Source organism: Dermacentor silvarum, chromosome 4, assembly GCF_013339745.2.
Source record: "Dermacentor silvarum isolate Dsil-2018 chromosome 4, BIME_Dsil_1.4, whole genome shotgun sequence".
Taxonomy (NCBI): Eukaryota; Metazoa; Arthropoda; class Arachnida; order Ixodida; family Ixodidae; genus Dermacentor; species Dermacentor silvarum.
The window spans coordinates 138,861,906-138,882,978 of record NC_051157.2 but is presented as its reverse complement, the minus strand read 5'-3'; the positions used below and the strand labels follow the sequence as shown (position 1 = coordinate 138,882,978).

At 50.6% G+C, this 21,073-nt stretch overlaps 1 protein-coding gene across 4 annotated transcripts in view; it reads left to right on the top strand.

Annotated features, from left to right (window-relative positions):
* LOC119450661 (ets DNA-binding protein pokkuri-like) overlaps positions 1-21,073 on the top strand; it is a 145,680-nt gene that overhangs the window by 64,861 nt on the left and 59,746 nt on the right. For 3 of the 4 annotated variants that reach the window (XM_049666126.1, XM_049666124.1, XM_037714174.2), the window contains exon 2: positions 17,969-18,121. In XM_049666126.1, coding sequence (XP_049522083.1) covers positions 17,971-18,121 — 151 coding nt within the window. In that variant the 5' untranslated portion in view covers positions 17,969-17,970. Of the gene's footprint in view, positions 1-11,963; positions 12,007-17,968; positions 18,122-21,073 lie in introns of those variants that run through there. The other variant, XM_049666125.1, reaches the window with a different exon arrangement.

The following is a 21,073-nucleotide window of genomic DNA, read 5'->3' as shown; positions in this document are numbered from 1 at the left end:
GCTCCGCCGCGTCCAAGGTCATTTCCTCCACGTAACTCGCCTCTCCTCCTCTTGCTCCCGGGCCGTTTCTCTTGTTCCTCTCTTGCTGCATGCTCTGCGCAACCGGACGACACGCGGCGAGAAAGATAGTGGCGGCGGCAGCGAGCGAGGCCTCCTTTCGCTGGTGTCGTCGTTGTCGCGTCGGGCAGCCGCGCGTTTGTGTCCACTTCCTTCCTCTCCGCCGAAGCTGCTGCGTGGCCACCCCTAGATGAGGGCCTCCCCGCCAGCACCGCCGCCGCGTACTGCCATTATTCTTTCCTAGATGCTTGCCCCTACGCACGTCTTGGAGGCATCCTGATTTTTTTTTTTAACTTACAGGTAAAATAACCATCAAACCAGTTTAGTGTTTAGCGTTTACTCAAGTGTTTAGCGTAACAACAATTTCGGAACTATATTTCTCGTTAATTTCGCTGTAAGAGGTTTTCGCTGTAAGAGGTTTGTGGAGAAAGTGAAAATGGAGGCCGAAGTGCCAGTTTTTTTTTTTTTTTTAAGTGCCGCGCCGAAATCACGGCGCCGTTACGTCATCGATTTCAATGCGCTTTCTTGCAAGCCGCTACGCAGTTCTCGCAAAAAAAGAAAAAAATAAATAAAAAAATAAACGTGCGCTCGTACAAACTTGAGCAGAGGATGGATTCACAATTCTCTTTGACGTGTGGTAGGTATCGTCAGTTGAATTTTCTGATGAATAAGGAGGGTTAGAAGTAGCGGACCGGAAAGCATAGCGTACACGGCCCTCCGCGCCGTGGGCAATAAAAGCATCCACGAAAAGTTCGCATGATGCGCATTCTTGAGACTGTATTTTTCAAGCACATTTGCTGCCATCCAATTTGTTGGGAGATTTGGGCTCTCTTCAATTCCACCGCTGACACCACTGTTGAGATATGGGGTTCTGAATGAAATCTTGCAGCGGTCACCTATGTTGTGACCTGGGTTCTAATTCAATCCCATAGCTTCCACCACTGTTACGATCGTTGTCTTCGATCCACAGGGCTGAGACCAATATGTTGCGATTTCGGAGAATGGAGACGTGAGTCCCGGAGTTGGCGAAGGTTAGGAAACGGTCACGTACACTGTAAAATAATTTACACCCTTTTTCACTTTTAAAGGTATAAATTATTTTACAGTGTACTTGCATATTATTTACAAGTACCGTAATAACGCTGTCCAATGATCAACCAAGTGCGTCTAGTGCGCTCTGAACACCAGAATCCGAACATTGGTCTTAGTCCTCGGGTTTCAAGACGCAGCATCGCAACACTGGCGGCTGCGGCGAGATTCCGCAGCCACCATTTTTTCCTGCGTTGTTGTAGTTCTTACGCCATCGATACCACTGTTCGGCCGACAACGTTTTCGTGAAAAGCCATGCGCGCTTGGCCGTGTCGCAATGGGGTCGCGTGTCGTAGGGTTCAGTGCGCGATTCCTTTTACTGAGCCTTCGCAGTCGCTGACGTCGGTAACCAGGGATGAGCTTTCTAGCAGTCTGGCTTTGCCGCAGTGCACTGTTGCCATCCGGTGGAGCTTCCCACTTGTATACGTACGACGCAGCAGAAGGGTATTTGTTTCGCGTTTGCTGTGAACTGAGGGGCGTACACTAAGGCAAAGGTAACTTGAAATTATCGCGTTTGCGTGTGAGGCACGTCGAGTTCTATATTGCCGTAAAAAACGGTCGTTCGCCCTAAACTCGTCAGCGATTATTCATTAGTATTTTTTTTTTTTCAGAACTTGTGTAAGCGCTTTCGAATTGGCAGGCTACGCACAGAAAGCTCCTGCCGCTGGCGCGCACCTTTGGTGAGCTCGTTGACGATTGTGTGTGAACGAGAAATCGTTTCTTGCCCTACTCTCCAATCCGTGAGCTGTAACGGCACACCTTTGAATCATTGAGTCCTTTTTTGAGTATACACACTGGCATTACGAATTCATGCTGACTTTTCTGTCCACGCGCTTGTAGAACTTTTGCGACGACCTCTTTTGTCAGTGATACGAAATCGCTCCTCCGCCTCCCCCCATCCTCTTAAGCACCATGTTGTAACGTTTGCCGTAGTAGGGTTTAGCAGGCTGAGTGGTTATACATTGGGGATCGCCTTTAGAACAAGTATAATTAGGCGTCCTCGACCCGCTGCATTCGCGCGTTGCTTTCTCTCGCTGCAAAACGAGTTGATAGCAAAGCTAGGGACGTTGGCCGATGCGTAGACGAGACGGTCCGTCGGCGACGGACTCGCACAAAGCCCCAACTGCCCCTTCGTCTCTCTCCGATGGCTTTTCTCTCCCACTTCGAAGAGGGCGGAGGACACGATTCGCGTTTCCTGCCGAAGCTTCGGTGGTGGCCATCGCGTGAGCGAGCCGTGCGCGATCAAGAAGAAGAGCAAGAACACAAGAGTCCAGGGACGCGCACCAGGAAACGGGCGCGGTTGTGCGTAGGCCTTTTCCTTCCTCTACCTTTTTGGTGAGCCTCGTGTCGTCGTCGTTTCGCCCCGCGCTCCGTTCGTTCGGGTCCGCGAGGCGGACACTTCGTGGAGGAGGAAGGAAGTCTTCTCCTTCACCAAGGGCGCCCATGGCTACATTGTCCACGCAGTTGTTCTCCGGGGCCTACTCCCGTCACTTACCGAGGGTTTCCTTCCTGTCTGCATGCCGTGTACTGCGCGTGTCGACCCTGGCGTGGATCACACCATACAGGTAACAAAAGCGTTCGAGCAGGATAGACTTATCCCCACTTTTTGACGTTGCAGTTTGAAGCATCGTTTGCTTCTTGCGACAGGTAGTTTCGGGTGTCGCCTTGTTCGGGTGCCTCTGCAGTTGAAGTGAAGTATTGCACGACCCATGGTGGGATTTGAATCAGCGTCCCCCAGCGCAACGAGACCGTGTTGCAAGCCTTTAGACGACATACGCATGTACGGCGAGGGTGATTGACAACCTCACCACAATGCTTCATAAGTGGCAGGTGGCGCTTCGAGAGGCTGTGAGATATCGCTGCCTTCGGTGATCGGCCCAGATTGTAATGTTTCATCACAAGAGTGCAATAAATCAGTGAAGCCATCCGCATGCCGACACCTTGCCGTTGACACACGCACGCTCGCTCGCGTAACAAACATAAATGCTCGCCCTCTTTTCGGACCTGTGGCGCCACCTGGTAACATTTTTGGGAACACCAAACGGTGCTAAATAGCCAGATACCTGCACGTATGACACTATTTCCCAGTGTGCGGCATCTGCATAGTTTATTTTTTCAGCTCTCTTAAAGAATCACACGTTCTTGAGCGACATTGAAGTGGCAAACGTGTGGCCTTTCGTGTGTTCTGATCAGTGTCGTAATGAGGAGGCACACGTTACCGTATTGACTCGTGGAATGCTCGCCCTCGTGTAAGGCCCCCACCCCCACTTCGGAGTGCGAAAATTTGAAAAAAAAAAAAAAAAAAAAGGTTTCACTAATCGTCGCGTGCATTGCATACTCGCGTGCTGGTTAATTCCCGCAAGCCGCGACATGATGACACTTAGTCCGTGTCGTCCGACAAATCGGTCGACGACTGTAAATGTGTTCATAGTCGGTCACCAGTGGTTGAATTTATTTGCATAGTAGCCGGAGCGCAGTTCGTGACTTCAGTGAGTAGCCTGCCTCGTCTAAGGCCCACACTCGGTCACAATTCAGAAAATGAAGTGTGGGGCCTTACGGTATACAGTTCAGGCCCACCGTCACAGGAGTGCGAAAAGAGTGTGTATAAACACTCATCCCAGTATAAATTCCCACGCACGCTTATTGTCAATGTGCACTGGCGCTTCAGCAAGAACAGCTCTGGCTATTCCCAGTAAGCAAGCTTCTGCAACGTGCTACCGTCGCAGAAATGGCACTTGCGTTCAGTGCTGTTGCTGCGCTGGTTTCCCCGCCCAAATCAACGCCACGCTAATCCTCATTCACATCGGTAAGTGGGACTTGTCAACGCATCTAAAGACACGGCGATTCCACGAGAGCCCGTCGGAGACGGACGCTGCCGTTTCGGTTACGGACGATTATCGCCGGATAATCGGTTCTTTAAAAGATGCGCGTCACGGTTTTCGGGGGTCAACGTATTCGTGACGAGACCCCCGGGATCGTTCTGGTCATGGCACACCCGTTCACGCCTAAATGAGGGGCTTAATTAGTGTCGGGGTGCGTTGAAGCATGCGTATGGACCGCCTCTTCGGGCAGTGTCGTCGCTAATTTCGCGGCTTGTAGCCTTTTTTGGAGGAGGCGGTCGCAAAAGAAAGCAGTCATAAGGAAGGTATCTACGAACACTTCACTATTAGCCCTGCTGCCGTTGTTTCCTTCCTTCCTATCTTCTTCTTCAAGGACGAAGGGCAGTGTGCACAGCAGCAACAGGTCACGTGAGAAGGAAAGTGTGTCCCCGTCCGGGCGCCTTTCCTTCTCGTTGGAGCAGGAAACAACCTCTTCCGTCGCTCGTCCGTCTCATTGTTGTTGTTGCCGGCCGCTCGCTCGTACATCTACGCGCTGGGCCGTTGAGGGCCGCCGGAGGGAAGTGCGCAAGGGTGTAACACGCTACGCGGGCGAGCACTTGGCGGCGGACGAAGTTCGAGGAAGGAAGTGGCGTGCCTTCAAGGGCGCCGTTTCCATTTTTTTCCTGCCAGCCTTTCTTTCTTTTTCCGAAGCCTGGCTTTCTCTTGCTTTTAGAGCGAGTGAGCTGGGACGAAGATGGGTGGAGGGTGGCATGACCGTGCAGAGGTGCCGAGGTGGCGCTTCTACGAAGTTTTCTCTATTGTCGCCGGTAGCTGTAATCGCTCGCTGGACGCGCGTCGCTTGGAGACGCCGCTCGAGCGAACAGTGGAAGTTTTTTGGAACCGTAGTACCGTTTCCGTTGCTGCGACTGGTATAGAAAAGTTGCTCCGGTGTCGGAAATGATCTGCCCCGGTTGTACGTGTGGGTCGTTAACATAGTTTCCTACGAACATTACTAGGGGGAAAGCCGGCGCGGCGATCGCTAACCTACCACGGGAATCGTAGGTAGTGTACATGGATTTGCCTAACCTCGGTGCTCGTGCCTTCAGATCGCTCTCGCGGCGGTTTACTGTTACGTTTTATCTTTCGGCATTTCCGAGCAATCCAAGAAATCGCGCAGTGCGCGCGCCTTTATAGCTACGTTTTGACGTTAACCGCGCAATGTCCGCGCGAGTCGACTTGTGGGGACGACATTCGGTCGACGGGTTCGTGTAATTAAACGCTGTGTAATAGCGGGCCGGGTTGAGGTTTGCTATAGCCTAGCTCCAGGGAACACGCGCGGTTGTGTAAGCGCGGCCAATCCAAGCCCGGCCAATCGCCTCCAGCCGCGGGAGCTGCTTGCTGCCACTGCCTTCGGGTGTGCGCGTGAGACGTTTGGTTACGTCTTTCTACGTCAGTAAAAACAGAACCGAACGTCGCTGTGACCAAGCCATTTGCACTAGGCGCGTTAACGAGCCTCGCTGCTTATTTCACTTTTTCTAATTGATTATGCGTGCGAACTTGTCCCGCGGCGTACATATATACTTTCTGCATCCACGGGAACAGCCCGTGGTTGTTGCCTCACACAGACATAGACGCGTTGGCTGCGTTACTGCCGTCCAGAGGACCTCTTCCTTTTGCACGCATAACGCGAGAGAAAAACTAAACATAGGAACTTTCCTATGCAGAGCGATCGAGCGCGCGCTTCCTGCTACTGTCCCGCCCGCGCTGACGTCTTTCGCCCGAGTCCCGGGCCGACTTTTAATGGACGACCGACTGGCTGTGGCCGGATTTCTTCTTCTTCCTTTTCGTCTCCTGGAGGCGAGCCAGCGGTTTGTGTACGTGCGCGCGCTCATGCTACGGCGTTTTATAGAAGCCCCATAGGGTGGGCAACAATAATTGACGCTATACATTGCGCGGCGTCGGCGATGCGAATGACAATAACAAAAAAAAAAAAAAAAAAGAAAGCGACGAGTGGCGACGACGGAGTTCATTTTTGTTTGGCGTTCTGTTGTTTCCTTTTCGGCTGGCGTATAATGGGGCGAGGTTTCTTTCTACATTTTTTTTTTTTTGTCGTTATTGAAGGAAGGGGGGCTATATCGTCGCGCTTATAACAGAGAGAGGAAGTTCTCGCCGTCGCGTCGCTTCCTCCAAATGCAATACACGTACATGTACGCGCTCGTGCGAGCCTCGCTCGAACCGTCTCAAGTGACGTGGGGGCGTGGGCAGGATCGTTTAGGGACTATTCGTCCTTATTGGTCCTGCACGGTCGTCTGCGATTTCCCGGAACTTGCCTCTGTTCCCTTGCTTGGCATCGGCGCGCGGCTCGTCATCGTGGGTTGCCTGTATAATCACGTGTTTTGTGCGTTGGCGAATAGATGCGAATATTACCCGAGGAGTGTAGAAGTCCACGTATGCACGCGAATCACGACTTCCTCTCTGATAATCGTCTTTTTTAAACGTTACTGACGAGGCGCTTTATAATGTGGGCAAGTGCTTAAAGTGCGAGCAAGTGTGTTTAAAGTGCGGGCAAGTTTGTGTAAAATGCGGGCTAGTTCGTTGAAAATGCGGGCAAGTCTGTTTAAAATGCGGGCAAGTCTGTTTTTTTATTCCCCCCCCCCCCCCCCCTCTCATGTATTACGTGCAGATCTTGCTTGCGCGTTCCCGTATGTACATGTATGCGGTCGTCCAGTGAGGTTATACGTTAGAGTTTGCGTTTATGGGTGAAGCAATTTAAAATATGTGTTTCGGAAAGACTTGCGACGTTCACCGACACTGTATACTACAACGGCACCGCTCGTCTGATTCGACAAACTGCAACTGTGGGTTTCGCAGCCAACGGAGATTGTACAGGTACTAAAGTAAGTCCTTATGGCGGAGACATTGTCCAGCAATTCGATGCAATACGGCGCTGGACTGGAAACTGCGACGTGCGATTCTGGCGGTCCGGACTGCGCTCTACAGGGGTCTGTTTCGATTGTTGCCAGCATTGAAGAAGCCAGTCTGTACTTTGACAGCTAAGTAGTCAGGTCGTGCAAACTATCATGCATTCCTCTCACCGCAAGGACGTATATGACTACAGTCGAACCTGGATACGTCAAATCTGAAGGGGATCACAAAAAAGTTCGATGTATAGGTAATTCGACATATAAAATAAACAGCTGATACAAAAATTTTCAAGGGGATATTACTGCTGTTCGTTATACACGATAATTCGTTATATGTGGGTTCGGTATATCCGGGTTCGACTGTATTCTTACTTTGCGTACCCCTCTGGCCTGTAAGCCAGGTCCCGTCTCTAAGACTTTGATAGTCGGCAGACGTTGACCTTAATAAATGTGCATTAAAGAGGATGAGTTAGGCTGCATTAGTATAAATTGCGCTTCTACAACGTCACACTGATGAATAATGCCGTGAGAGGAATCTCGTTAAACCAGAAAGTACGCAAAAGCGGAAGGTAAGTGGCGACGTCGCCGATTTCGGCAGCGTTTACCCCGGCCTATATATAGTTAGTTGTTTTCGCTAAAGAAGAACCGCATTGAATTCCTAGGGAAATCGACGTAGCAGATCTCGGAAGCGTTTGCAACGCCAGAACAATCCGAACGCGAGAACTTGTTTTAAAATCTGCACGCGTCGCACTGGGCGTCTTGGATTTTTTTTTTTTTTTTCGTCCCGGACTGCCCCAGACGCTGCGTACACAACGATCATTGCCGGACTGTCAGCGACGGATAATGGAAGAGGCCCAGCGACATATACCAGCTTTTAGGTTTCGGCGCGCAATTTTGAGAGACAGGAGAGAGAGCCAAAACCACCTAAACAGGAAAAAGATACTTCGAAATTCGTAACGCTACACTAAAACAGTGGCGTTCGGGAAGAAATTCAGAAATGGTATTTTCACCTTGATTTCGCCCCCCCCTTCTTCTTCTTCTTCTTTTTTTTTTTTTTTTGCTGAAGTAAATCTATTCCAGCGAGTTTTGAAAGAAAGCCTGAACCCATTTAGCGTCTGGCACTTGACGGCGGCAGTTCACGTTATTTTTTTGTTTCCCCGACTCGCATTTTTTGTCTTTAAGCGCCGACCGACGCAGGTTCTCGATCAGACTCCTTCCGCAACACCTCTCGACTGTGCTACAGAATCAACGGAAGTATTTTACGGGACGGTGTCTCTTTGGTCAACCTGTAAATCCGAGTCTCACGTGCTGTTACAACGCGGCTCTGCCAGCGCCGTCTTTCGACACGTATACAGCGTATAGCGTATACTATACATACACGCAGCTGTGATTTGCAACGTGCTAGCTCCTTACTTTGTTTCTTTTTTTTTTTTTTTTACTGCGCGCCATCTGTGCCGCCTAAACTCGGCGCGAGGGACGTCGTACACTATACCGTACCAAGTGCACGTGAACGCGATATTCTGTCGGTTAAAAAAGAAAAAAGAAAAAAAAAAAAACCCCGCCCGGGAGTTGTTATCGTTGCAGTCTTGGTCGTTGCCGTTCGTATCTTTGTTTCTTTACTTAACGGCTCACGTTTGTCTCGACGTTCACATACATTTCGACGTGTGCGCGCGAGTGTGAGGGGGAACAATACCAGGACCAAGACCAAGTCGGCACTAAAGAAAATAAAATGCTGAAACGGAAGGAAGCCAGTCGGTGCGCAAACATATATCTCATGACAGGACTTACAAGAAGTACTTTAAAGTTGTGGGCAATGAACCACAGCGCTAAAATCAAGTCTGGAAAGCTGAAGTATTCTTTTAACACACACTTTCATTCCTCACTGGCTGGGAGGAATGAAAGGTCTTATATACTTATATACTGGTCTTATATACTTACACTGCCGGAGATGAGGGTCGAAGCCTCCCCTCCTTCTCTCGAATTTCGCTCAGATACGGAAGTTTCACGTTACAGATGATTTTCTTGTACTTGGGGCCCGTTCGGCGCAGAAAAAAAAAAATCACCGAAGCTTACGATACTCCCTAATGCGAAAGTTGAGCGCAGCTCTATATGTGTGTTCATTTCGCGACATATTGGCTGGCACGGACAATCTGTGCCCTGAGTATGCACGCGAAAGACTCACACTGGCAGCCACCTTGAGGCATTTATATAATAGACCACTGTCGGAGGACCTCTTGCTAGGCGCAGGGCCACAGAGTTGTCAGACAACAGAGGCAATGCGTGCTTTTTCACGCTTCTTAGGCGACATGGGCCTGGACTCACGCTTGTGATAATCATTTGTGCAATGTGTCCTTTCACCTAGTTCCTCCCATTATCATCCCCCATTGTGACCCTCTTTCTTCCCCTCCTCCCCTTCCCTTACGTAGAGTGCTATAGCAGGCCAGATGCTCCATATTCCGGCCGACCTCTCTACTTTTTCACATCAATAAACTACTTCTTCTTCTGTGGACAAACGGAGCAAAGTGTTGCGCGACTGTCTCGCTGATCGGGAGATCGCGAGAGGCAGCGCGTGGGCGCGATTCGCAGCTGCCGCCGCAGACTATAGACCTCCGCTTATAGCGATATGTGCTATCGCTATATAGTGCCATCGGTGAAGAGACGACGCGCGATACTCTGGCGCGCCCTCTCGTAGCCATCGTCGCCGCAGAGCCCGTCTTGCGCGGCACTGTACGCTTTTCTTTTCACGCTTTCGCCATACCCTCATCCTCCGCTTTCCTCCTCGCGTTCTCTTCGCTACCGCCGTCTTTCATCTCCCGCTGCGCTCCGCGTTCGCTCTTTCATCCTTCGCTGTGCTCGTTCGCTCGGTTACGCCGACGGACGCCGACGCAGGAACCGGTGCCTGCTGGAGCTGCGCTCTCAAAAAGTTATCGAAAGCTGCTACGCTTAGTATTTGGTTCCTTTGAAGCGAACTGCGCAGTTCTTTCCTAGCAAACAATTAAACACGCCCGAGTATAGTCGCTGTCAGAATCTGGGGCGTCAGAGCAGGTGGTCCGGGCTGCGTATTCACTGCGGTGCTTCGCTTCTTGCGTATGTTCTGGCTTGCTAAGTCTTTAAGTGCTTACTGTAAAAGTGGCAGTTTCGTCTGCATTTGCAGAAGCGCATAATTTCACATATACAGCTGAACTTAATATTCGTTCGTGTGATTAATGATAGCAGGAGCTATTAGCATAGCTAAGCGCCTGCCGTGCATCTGCAGATGTTCGGGTTCAGGTATACAGTTTCAGTTCATTTTTTTTTTCATCACATGTAGCACAAGTACAGATATAGCACTAGTACACTTACGTATGAACTGTATGCAGAAGTAGACCTGAAAGTGAATGTCTGAAAAACTAGACCACGACTAGCACGCGAGGCAAAATTATAATTATTACGGAAGTTAGCGAAGTGCTATATCATGCAGATATAAGATATATCATGCACCACGGAAACACAAAAACTGCATAAGCGTACTCAATTAAGCTGATACTATCCCAATGCAAAAAATAAAATAAAATAAATTGGGATTTACAGAAAAAAAAACGTAAATTGAAAAATAAGAAATAAATATTAAAATAAAGAAATTGAAGAAGCGTACTTGATAATGCAATGTAGTGCTTCGTAACCAGTACGAGATAACAAGGGCGAGGTAAAAATATAGCGGCGCCGTCGACACAAAAATAGTTCTTAACGCGTCGGGAAACACGAGAGATCGTATATAAGACGAAGGGCATATAACGTTTTGCGAGGATTCCATTGTCTAATTGTGCAGTGAGAAAGAGAGAGAGCAAATAATTGGCGAGAACAGCTAGACATTCTTGCAACTGGCATCTCTTGTCCAAACAACGCACGGACACATGTGTCTGGAGCTGCACACCTTTGCGCCGTTATAACCTTTAGTTCAATTAACGCGTCGGTGTGCTTCAGAAACGCCTGTGTGCCGACATTGTATTTTGAGGTTGTATATGTACGGAGGAAGTTAATTTTTTTGTTACCCAAACTTGTTCCCCGTTCAAGGGTTATACCGTATAAACCCGTCTGTTGGTACTTTTCATCCGCACCTAGTAGTACTTAGTGACACTCAGTGCCCCAGGTTTTCAGTATAAATTGCCAGAAACCACTAAGTTGCGCGAAAAGCTTAATTAATATATCGCTTTAAAACGATTATTCGCACCACCCTTTTTTTATGTTTATCCTGTTTTAATCCGGGGTGCGTCCGTAACAGTGTTATTGCCCTGGGAGCAGTTGGCCTTTCGTTTATCTTCTACTCATTTTCACGCCGTGGTTCATCACTGTTTGGAGGCTTCCCTGCTTTTACGTCGTTTACCTTTCTAATGCTTCAGTTCGCGGCATCACCATCGGGGATATCTGACGGTGGTACATTTTCTCATTCACAACATTCTTTCAGAAGGACGTCGCATTCCTGCGGCGTTATTTCTTATTTGTGTGCAGGAAATATATCGTAGATCTTCAATGTTGGGCAGGAAATAAACGTAATACTAATGTATCGATACTTCTTTGACCAGTACCCCCCCACACCATCTGCATGTGTCGTGTAGACGGAGAGATGACAGACAAATTATGTTGTGTCCCGTAATTTTTAGAGGAAAACAAAACCAAGCTAATTGCGTTAATTAGAGCGGGCGGGGGGGGGGGGGATGGAGTCTTCCACACGGGTTGTTTCCAAGGCGAAGCCCTGGCCCCATTCCTCTTCGTCAAGTGGAGACATTTGTATCAGGTGGGCAGAACAAAAACGAGTGAGAGAAAGAGGGAGAGTTTAATGGAAGCCGAAGATGTGAATCTCTGCTATGTGCAGGCCCATCTCTGATAGTGGGTACGTGCCATAATTAAGACGCATCATCATCTGAACATCGACGACAGTCGGCTTCTTTGCGAATACCCGTAGTGGGTAGGAGCCACATACGTGATAGGAAACAACTACCCGTAGTTGGTACACGTCATCGTATGGGGAGCAAGTAAAGAAGTCACCGAAGCGGTTCTGGCTGGCGAGAACAGTTAGCAGCCTGGTGGATCTTCAACGCGCCGTCAAGCCATGGAAGAGGACGGCATGATAAACGAGGGTGCGTCGTGTCGACATAACGAGGCGCAGTTTGTAAGCCTGCGCTTCAGATCTGTTCGCTTGAACCTTACTGCACGCCCTCTATTCTATACGAGTCTCCACGCGAATATCGCTGTACAGGTACGGCTTATCGCCGGCGCATACGGCGCCTGCCAAGCGGAGTCGGGAGCATTGTTTGAACAGGAAACGTAAGTGCGAGTGGCGGTTTTACGTAGCGCTAGACAGTTCCGTTCGATTTCGATAACCTCGGGGAACCTTCCGGACGCCTTGAAAGATTGTCACCACGCCGTACGTGTCCAATGCTTCACCGGCGTTGCTGGGTTACGGTGTCCTGGTCTCGACCCTGGGGGTCGCTCTCTAGCCTATACGCCGCCGGTGCGTCACGAAACGATCAGCTGGCCTACGCTATACCGGGCCGTCACAAGGAGGCTAATCTGACCTACGCCGGCGTCTGCATACCTTCTTGACGAGAGTTGCGTCCTTGCCGATGAGTGCTAGGTGGGGACGATGGAGGAAGTTAAGGTAAACTTGTGCAGAAACGAAGGCATAGTCGTACTGGCAGAAGTGCAGAGCGCAAGTACATCGTAGCAAGTAACTACACCGTTCTTGGAGCGTAAGCTAAATCATTCTTGAGGAATTCTGACAGCACACTCGCCTCAAGATTAACAACTGCAACCGAGTTTTCATGCGTTATTTGACAGAAGTTGTTTTAAGCAGCGACCGCCGAATAAAGTCTTTTTGACTATACTATGCCCGACATACAACTTGATTTATAGAATAAACTCGCCGCTTCCGTAATTTCCTTCGTACCACCTTGCGCAATTATCAAGTGTTCTACACGGCGATCGCTTCGTCGTGGCCGAATTCGATCCTGCTGCGACAGAGTGGAAGCGGTATGTTCTTCATCTTGCATTCCTGATAGACAAGGTTCCGCGTTGTGTGTTCGGCGTTCACGACGTCGCTGGGAAGCGAGCGCCGCGTGCTAACTTAGCGACTCGAATCTGGACCGTTGCCCCCTGGCACGCCGGGGCGATGGCACGCCGCGGTTGCCCCCTGCCCCCTCCTCTCCCTCACCGACTACCGCACACAACCACACGAACTCTGCACTTCCCCCTCCTCCTCTCCCTCTATGAGGCGAGTGTATTCCGGATGTGGGCGAGGCTCGATCTCGCCCGGTTCCGATCGGCTCCCTCTTCCTCGCGGATGTGATGATGCGCGCCGTGCGCAGACAATGCACCGACGTCCTTCCCCCGTCCTCGGTGGTTGTTGCCGACGCGATGCATCGGTTTGCGGGCGCCGAACACGCGTTGTACCGTGTTGTAAACAAAGCTTGCAAATGGGCTACAGAGCTGGCGAGGTTTCATGGACACGAAGAAACAAGAAACGAGCGTAGCGCTTCACACGGATGAGATCGTGTGCTTTTTTTTTTCTTTTTTTTCGTGTTCGTGCCCCTGTACCTGTGTACTTACGCTGCGGTGCAAGAATGATGGAATAGCAGTGTAACCTATAACCAGACTGTGACGGTCATTTGACGCACAAAAACAAGACGAGGAACGCTGGCCGACAGTGGCCGTGACTGCGGTACGTTGTCGTAAGGAGTCATTTGAGTCTGTTCGTTTTCGACACCTTAGAACATTGTAACGTAGATCTGAAGTTTCCGATAAACGGCAAACAACGCCGGCGTCATTGCACACTACAATGACAGCAGTAATATTTGCACGACGCGGCGGACTGTAATGCGCCAAGAAGCACATTGCAGTGTGACGCACTTGGTAGCGCCGTTCAACTTCCACGCATTGCGCCTACTCCACTCTCCTTCCGGTGGTCGTACCACCACCAAGTATGCTTTCCCCCCTCCCCAGGGAAACTGCCCAACGGCGACGACAACCATAAACACGACATTATCGACGCCCTCCGTTCGCGTAGGCATGTCGGGGTCGTGATATTTCGGTTTCCACGAACGCGCGCTGACTCACGGCAGTTTTCCGGGCCGCGTAAAACATTCACACGCGCACAAAAAAAAAAAAAAAAAAAAAGCGATGCCCCAGGCGTCCCGCAGTGTGCACCACTGGGGATCGCGCGTGCACCACCACCACCACCTTGACACAGCGGCGATATCGCTGCCGGCGGCGGCGGGAAGGAGGCAACAGGCAGGACGCAGGAATTTCCGCGAGAGAGCCAGCTCTGGAGCGACCGCGCGCTTCGTGTGGTGGCGTGCTCGCCGACGAAGCAAACGCAGAGAAGGAAGTAAGAAAGTTGCTGGGGGAAGGGGGTGGGGGTAGGTCTACTTGCAGCGGAGAAATCCGGGCGCCGTTTATGGCGAAACGTCGGCGCGCCAGATCCGGGATCGGCTGGAGGGGGGGGCAGCTCCTCTGCTTGGCCACCGCCGCCGCATGCGTCGAGATCAGAGAAGTAGGGGGGGGGGGGGGGGGTGCAGGCAGGCTGACGGGCGGGCAAGTTGTTGCTTCCTTTCTCCTCGCCACTACGACGAGAAGGCCAGCGGCAGGCAGGGAGGCAGACGCTCGGGTCGGTTTCCTTTTGCTTTCTTTTTGCGAGAGGCTGGCTCAGCACTTGCCTCGTCGTTTGAGAGAGGGCGCCGATCAAGTTGACCAGCGCGCCGAGGAAGTTCACGATCAGCGCATCCGGGGGAGCGGCTCGGAGAGGAGTGGGAGAATAATAAGGAGCCCCCCCCCCCCCCTCCCCCACTCTCGGTTTTCTCTCGGGGGGGGGGGGGGGTTAAGCTGCTACGTCCGGGGCGCTTCCGTGCAGCGCGAGCGGCCGAGGAAGATGCGGGCGCGGGGACTGATGCCGGGTGCGCCACTGCAGATGGTGTGTGCTAGTCGTAGGTTGAGGCGTGTCCGTGCTGGGCACGCCGGGCAATGTTCAAAGGTAGCATTAGTTCTCGGTCAAGGTTTGGGAAGGAGAACACCTGATAACGCCGATTGCGGCTGATCGCTCACCTGAGAGTCAGGTGTCCGCAGCAGGAACGGGTCCCGACTGCCCCGACCCATAATAATAAGCGCTTCGGTTTTAGCTTGATGCATCCTATATGAGATGACGCAATTGTAGTGTCGCCAAAGAACACTGAACAGATGGGTATTCTCGAAGATTCACATCAATGAACAGGAATACGAAGCGTGTCCCAAAACTGTCATGCCGCTGTTTATCGGGAATGCGCTACGGACCACGGTCGCGCTTGAGATTGTCGATACTTACCGTCGTATGTAAAGACGGGATCATAGAGGTGGTTTCATCCGCGCTTCTGTAGTTTATGCCCAGCCAGCACTTCGCGATTACTCGGTAGATCTCGGAAGAGCGCAGACATTTTCGGTCTTTCCTTTTGCAAAGAGTGGCACGGCACAGCGACGCCAGCACCGATACGGTGCAGGTATATTCAACAGGGTCGCTGTTGATCGGTGTCATCTTTCACGGCTAAGCAAGCGCACTGGCTGTGCACGGAGGGGGAACACTGTAGTGTGTAAATCTCTGCCGCCAAAGCTAAGCATATACTGTAAATTAGGCGTACTGTATTTTGTTTAACAACGGGTTCCATACCCGCCACCCCTTTGTCACTTCCTCCTGGTGTATTAAAGGGCACAGAAAGTAAAAACGGCTCACAGCTGAAGCTAGCGGATGGTGGGTGGAATAAAAAAAAAAAAAATCAAGTGGCGATTTAGCGGTAAATTCGAGAAATATGCACTTAGCATTACTCCTGCACCTCTTTGAGGACCCGGATCCATAGTTTAAATCGCGTTCACCACACTGCAAAGTGTTGTTCAAGAGCTCACTCGACACACACGTCCTGCCTCTTCAATGATATGTCCAATGTGCTGACGCTTAGTATCGAAGCCCTTAGTTCAGCTGCCCCCGAACCTCTGCATCCCGTTAACTAGACTCGACTTGCGCTCGCCCACGCTGTAAGCCATTTGCCCCGCCGGAACCTCGCGCTTGTCTCCACCACGACGTAGTGCCCGCTACGCTGGCGTTTTGAGCCAATCGGAGAAGGCATCGCCACTCCGCGAGCCAACCAGGGATGACAATTAAGATGACGCATTTAACGACACGGCGGAGTTTTTCCAGCATATAGCACCCGTGCTGTGCGGTATACATTCTCTCCTCCTGGGCATCTGCGGGACAGCTGGTGGTGGTCAACTGTGCACGCAACTGGGTGGCCTGCGCGTTGATGCGGCGCTTTGACATTCGCTCTTGTTTCTGGCCTACTGCGGAGAGGGTGAGAGAAGATTGAGCCTCCCTCTCTCTTCACGCTGCCGCCCTGGAAGCACTGCGGTGAAACAACGAATGCGTGCCCGCGTGCCGCTAGCTTGCACGCTGATATCGATGGGTGCGTAGGTCGGGCCCCCTCTTTTTCCTTTCTTTCTTTCTTTCTCGGCCTCGCTCTTGGCTTTGGTCCCGCGACTGGACGCCGCTGCAGTACACTGAAGACGTGGCGTTGCCGTCCATGTGAAACTCGCTTGCAACTACACGTTCGTGCGTGCGCAAGTGTCCTTGCTGTTTTGAACGGCTCCGAGGGCTGCTCGATGGCGGATGTAAGGCGCGAGGATGGATTGGGCCGTAAAAGGAGCCCAGCGGGCCTCGCATACCTCCCCGAGCTCTCTCGCATACCGGAAGCGCCGTTCAAGCTCGTCTATAAAGCCTCCCCCTCTTTCCCTCCAGCTATGGCAGGCGACCGACAAGTTAAGAATTATGACCGCGGTTAAACAGGTCGTGACCTGTTCTGGACTTAAGCGGATTGACCTGTGGTCCACCAGTTGGTCACTCATACTTGTGACGTGTAGACGCGTGACGTGTCAATTCAGACGACGTAGCACAGTTTCGCGATACGGGAGATTCCGTAGAAGCGCGACAGGTGATAAGCAAGAACCACGGTGCGCGCCGTCACAGCAATGCGCCGACAGTGTGCCCGCAAAACTACCACGCGACTGGCCGTTCGAGGCACATTGGGTGTATTCGCGGGCTTCTTTCACGCTTGTAGCATGTATTTATGTAGCATGAATTCAGCAACAGAAAGCTGTATCGGGAGTTTTTCACGTTGCTCTACAGTTTTCTCATTGACACTCTTCATCTAATTATAAGATTTGAGAAGTTGAATAATTAAGACTGATTAGTATGTAATTAGGCGGAATGCAAAAAATAATCTGAGTATCTCCAAGCGACGGCAAACAACATTACCTTAGTTCTGTCCAGCTACGTGGCATTTGCATATATTTAAATCTTGGTGCGCGATAGCTGGGACACCCTGTATATATATTGTAGTGAAGATCCCCGCACCCGACACGGTGGAGCTGTGGCCTCGTGCTGCTGAGAACGAGGTCGCAAGTTCGGGAATCGAGTTTGACGTACATGTTTCGAACTTCAAGCACATGAGCTTAACGTACATGGTTCGTTAGCGTACGTGCGTACGTTAAGGAAACGCGGGTATTATCCATCTATAACGGCGAATCTCATCGCCCCAGTGCTTCTTCGGGACGTGCAACTCCACGAATCAATCAATGAATCATGAATCAATCGACAGTGCTCCCGGAGCGTAGAGCGCGACACGTAATGGCGTCGCTCGACTTGCTGCAAGCGTCGAGTAACGTGCGCTACGCAACTTTTTTGTTACAGGGCAACCAGGTAATGACCCCTGGACGGCAATTACGCTGCTCCGCTCTCGGGAATCAATCACGGGAATTGGCTATAGGTTTCGGAGCCGGTGCTTCGTAACAGGCGTTGATTTATTTATTCTGGAGCAACATAGCAAGGTGGGCGAGTCGGTTAGGAATCTTCGATTCAGCGCTGTTACCAAAAGGGCTAGAATTTATTTGATTTATTGATTGATGAATCACTAATCGATCGATCGATTGACTGACTGATTGATCGTCGGATGCATCGATTGGTTAACGATTTCTGTCGGCAGTTTGACACCGCTTGTCTGAGACACCCCCCCCTCTTTGTGTGTGCAGGCATGGACGACCACCACCCCGGAGGAGGCGGAGGCAGCCTGGTCAGCCCCTCGTGGCGGAGCGCGCATTTCGCGGCCCATTCGCAACTGGGCTGGCCGCTGTCCATGACGCTCGCCGATCTGCACGACGACACGCTCCTGCCCACGGGACTCGGTCAGTGTGTGTTTGGTTTTATACGGTCGAACCCCGGATATATACCACGTATATAACGTATATAACGAATTATTGTGTATAACGAACGGCAGTTGAAACCCCCTCGAACAATTTTTTTATTACATTTTTACTTATACGTCGAACTTCCTTGCGATCCCCTTCGGGTTCGATATATCCGGGTGTTCGACCGTATTATTCCCGCCCGTTTTAGACGGCTGCACGTGATGTCGTGCTCCTCACGACTCCTATAGCTGCCCTCTCAACGAGGAGACACGAAAGGAAATTACATACGAGGAGGAAATATCGCTTTATGACCTCGACATTTCGATCGCCCATTATTCGAATACAGGCGCGAAATGCAGAAATCAACTTCGTCGTGATATCGCGCTTGTCGATCTCGACCGCTCTAAAAGCCCTGTGTGGCGCATGGGCAGAGAGCGCCGGTAGCCTGCTTCGTATCAGCGCTATTTGGCTCCTCGAAGCAGGCAGTGCGATGTAGCGATGGTCTGGAGTACAGAGCAGGTCAATTTTGCCGATAGCATCGGTAATTGGATATGGCTTAAAAAATAACTGAAATAAAAAACAGAGAAAACGCCGCGACAGCGCGTTATATTTTTCCCCAATCGGCTTATGCAGAACGACACAAACTCTGAAAGCAACCTTGGTGTAGTCGTGACTACAGTGAAAGCTCTACTGAACAGCTTCGCTTAAACGTAAAGTAAAAATTTCAAACGTTCGCATCTTGTAGCCATTTTCCTGCGGGAAACTAACCTCGATCCGGGGGAAATACCGGGAATTCGAGATGTATTGCAGTGTCGCCCACCCATGCTTGGAGTGTAGAATTAACTTTCTTTTTAATTTAGGACGAATTGTCGTTTTCTCCGATATATTACCACTTGTTTCCTCTTTTGTTTTTCTTTATTTCATTTTTTTTTCTTTTTCCCCAATCGCGGCATCACCGAGTTGCGTTTCGAAGTCAGAGTAATGCAGCAGCGTATAGTTGGATTTATAGCGTTTTCTTTTTTTCCTTTCGTGTCTCCTGGTAAGGCCTTAGTATCGTCGCCATTACAAGGTGCGTAAGCATGCTGTAGGTTTGTTAATGCCGCCGCCGCCGCGCCAGCGCTCTCATACATCAAACACCGTGAATACAGTGCGGTCCACTCTTAAAGGCAACACCCCTTAGCCATCGACTACCGCCGAGATATCGCGTGAATGTGGTGGGCAGACTCTTTTTTCGTGCATATAGATGCACGTACTATCGACCAAAAAGTTTTACGGACCAAGGGATCTGACAAAAAGCTGAATATCTCCGCAGCCTCAAAACCCAGCCTGCATGGTATTCCAATTTCCAACCTCTACTGTATGTATTTACTATATGCGAACAACGTTGTGATGTACGGTTTTACTGGCTGCTTTTAAGTGCTGCTTTTAATAACATTTTCTGAGATACCGTGGTCCGTAACCTTTCTTGGGTCGATAGTACCTATACCGCATCATTTCAGCGTCTTTCATTTATTCCAATAAAATTGAATGATTATTCCTGTGGACTTATCAGTAATCGCGTGGCGATACTGGGCTCGGTATCCACAAGGTATCCACAAGTATCTACAGTACTAGTATTGGCGTCAGTATCCACTAGGAAACAACGAAAAAGGAATAATAAACGTTTCGCGCAACAACTTTTGGTAAGAGTATAGAAGGCAGCGAATCGTGATGCTTGGCATGTATTTATAGCGGAGGCAGTCGGTGAATGGGAAAGAACCTCTCCCTAGCAGCCGCCACCTCGTCAACATAGCTCGTGTGCCAGGTGTCAATTATTGGGAAATTTGCGTCGTTATAATACTTTCCTCCATCCTCAACTGACGCAGCTGCCCTCACGGGGGACGCGACTCTGGGGTTCCAGCGGCCGTCGTGTTTACGCAAAGCGCACACAAAGATCGCGGTTACGTAATTACAGTGGGGGAGCAAGGGTGTTGAAGGACGTGCGCTGCAGCATCGCCCGCTTGCGTTAGGGGGGGGGGGGGGGGGGGTTGCGGGCGTCATCACAGTGAACACGTGACCGAGAGGGGAAGAGCAGCAACATAAACACAAATGGCATCCACTAATGGTAATAACACGTGGCCCGGTTTTTTCTTTCTTTTTTTTTTTTTTTTTCTGACGTCCATAGGACGCTGTTTTTTCACGGTGTGTCCGGCTAGAAGGCAGAACGCTGCGTGCAGACTTCGGCGGTCATGGGATGGGTGGGGCCCATGCCCTGTATATCGAAAAGCTAAATTAAAGGATTCACACGCGGGGACTATCAAGCAGAACTCTATATGTCCGAGTCTCGGTAAAAACGCGAAAACAAATTTGATGAAGGTATTAATAGCGGAGGGTGGAGTCTTGCCGCTTATCTTTGTATGACCCCCGCCTGCGTAACCTTTTCAGTCCGTAATCGGAAAGTGAATTGGGACTGCGCGGCTGGTTTTGCGCCACTACGAAACTTCTGGTCATTTTTGTGGCAGCTGGCGGCGTTTGTGGCCACGTAAATGACGTCGCGATTGGCCCCTGCTCGTTGAAAACTATGATTAAATGGCGTGAGTTATGTAAGAGCCCTTGCTTATTTTGCTATGGCGTCGCTTCTTCCAGCAGCGTTGGCCCATTATACAGTCGCTGGGAAGCCCTGTACGTCCGGCCGGTTATGTAAAGGCCAATTCGTGTGAATAGTTTCTCTCGATTCGACATCCGCAGTAGTATTGTCAGTGACCTGTTCCACCATCTCGGTCCTGTTCCCCTGTTTTCCTAGCTTTCTTAGCTTTTCTGCGGAAAGACTCGATGGTTTCTTTTATCAGTTTTTTTTTTTTTTTTGATACTCGCATGACGGCCGCTGCCGTATCCTGTAGAAAGATATCGACAGAGTTATCTCATTTGCAAGCTTTCCGTGGAGGCAGAGACCGAGAGAGGCATCTATCT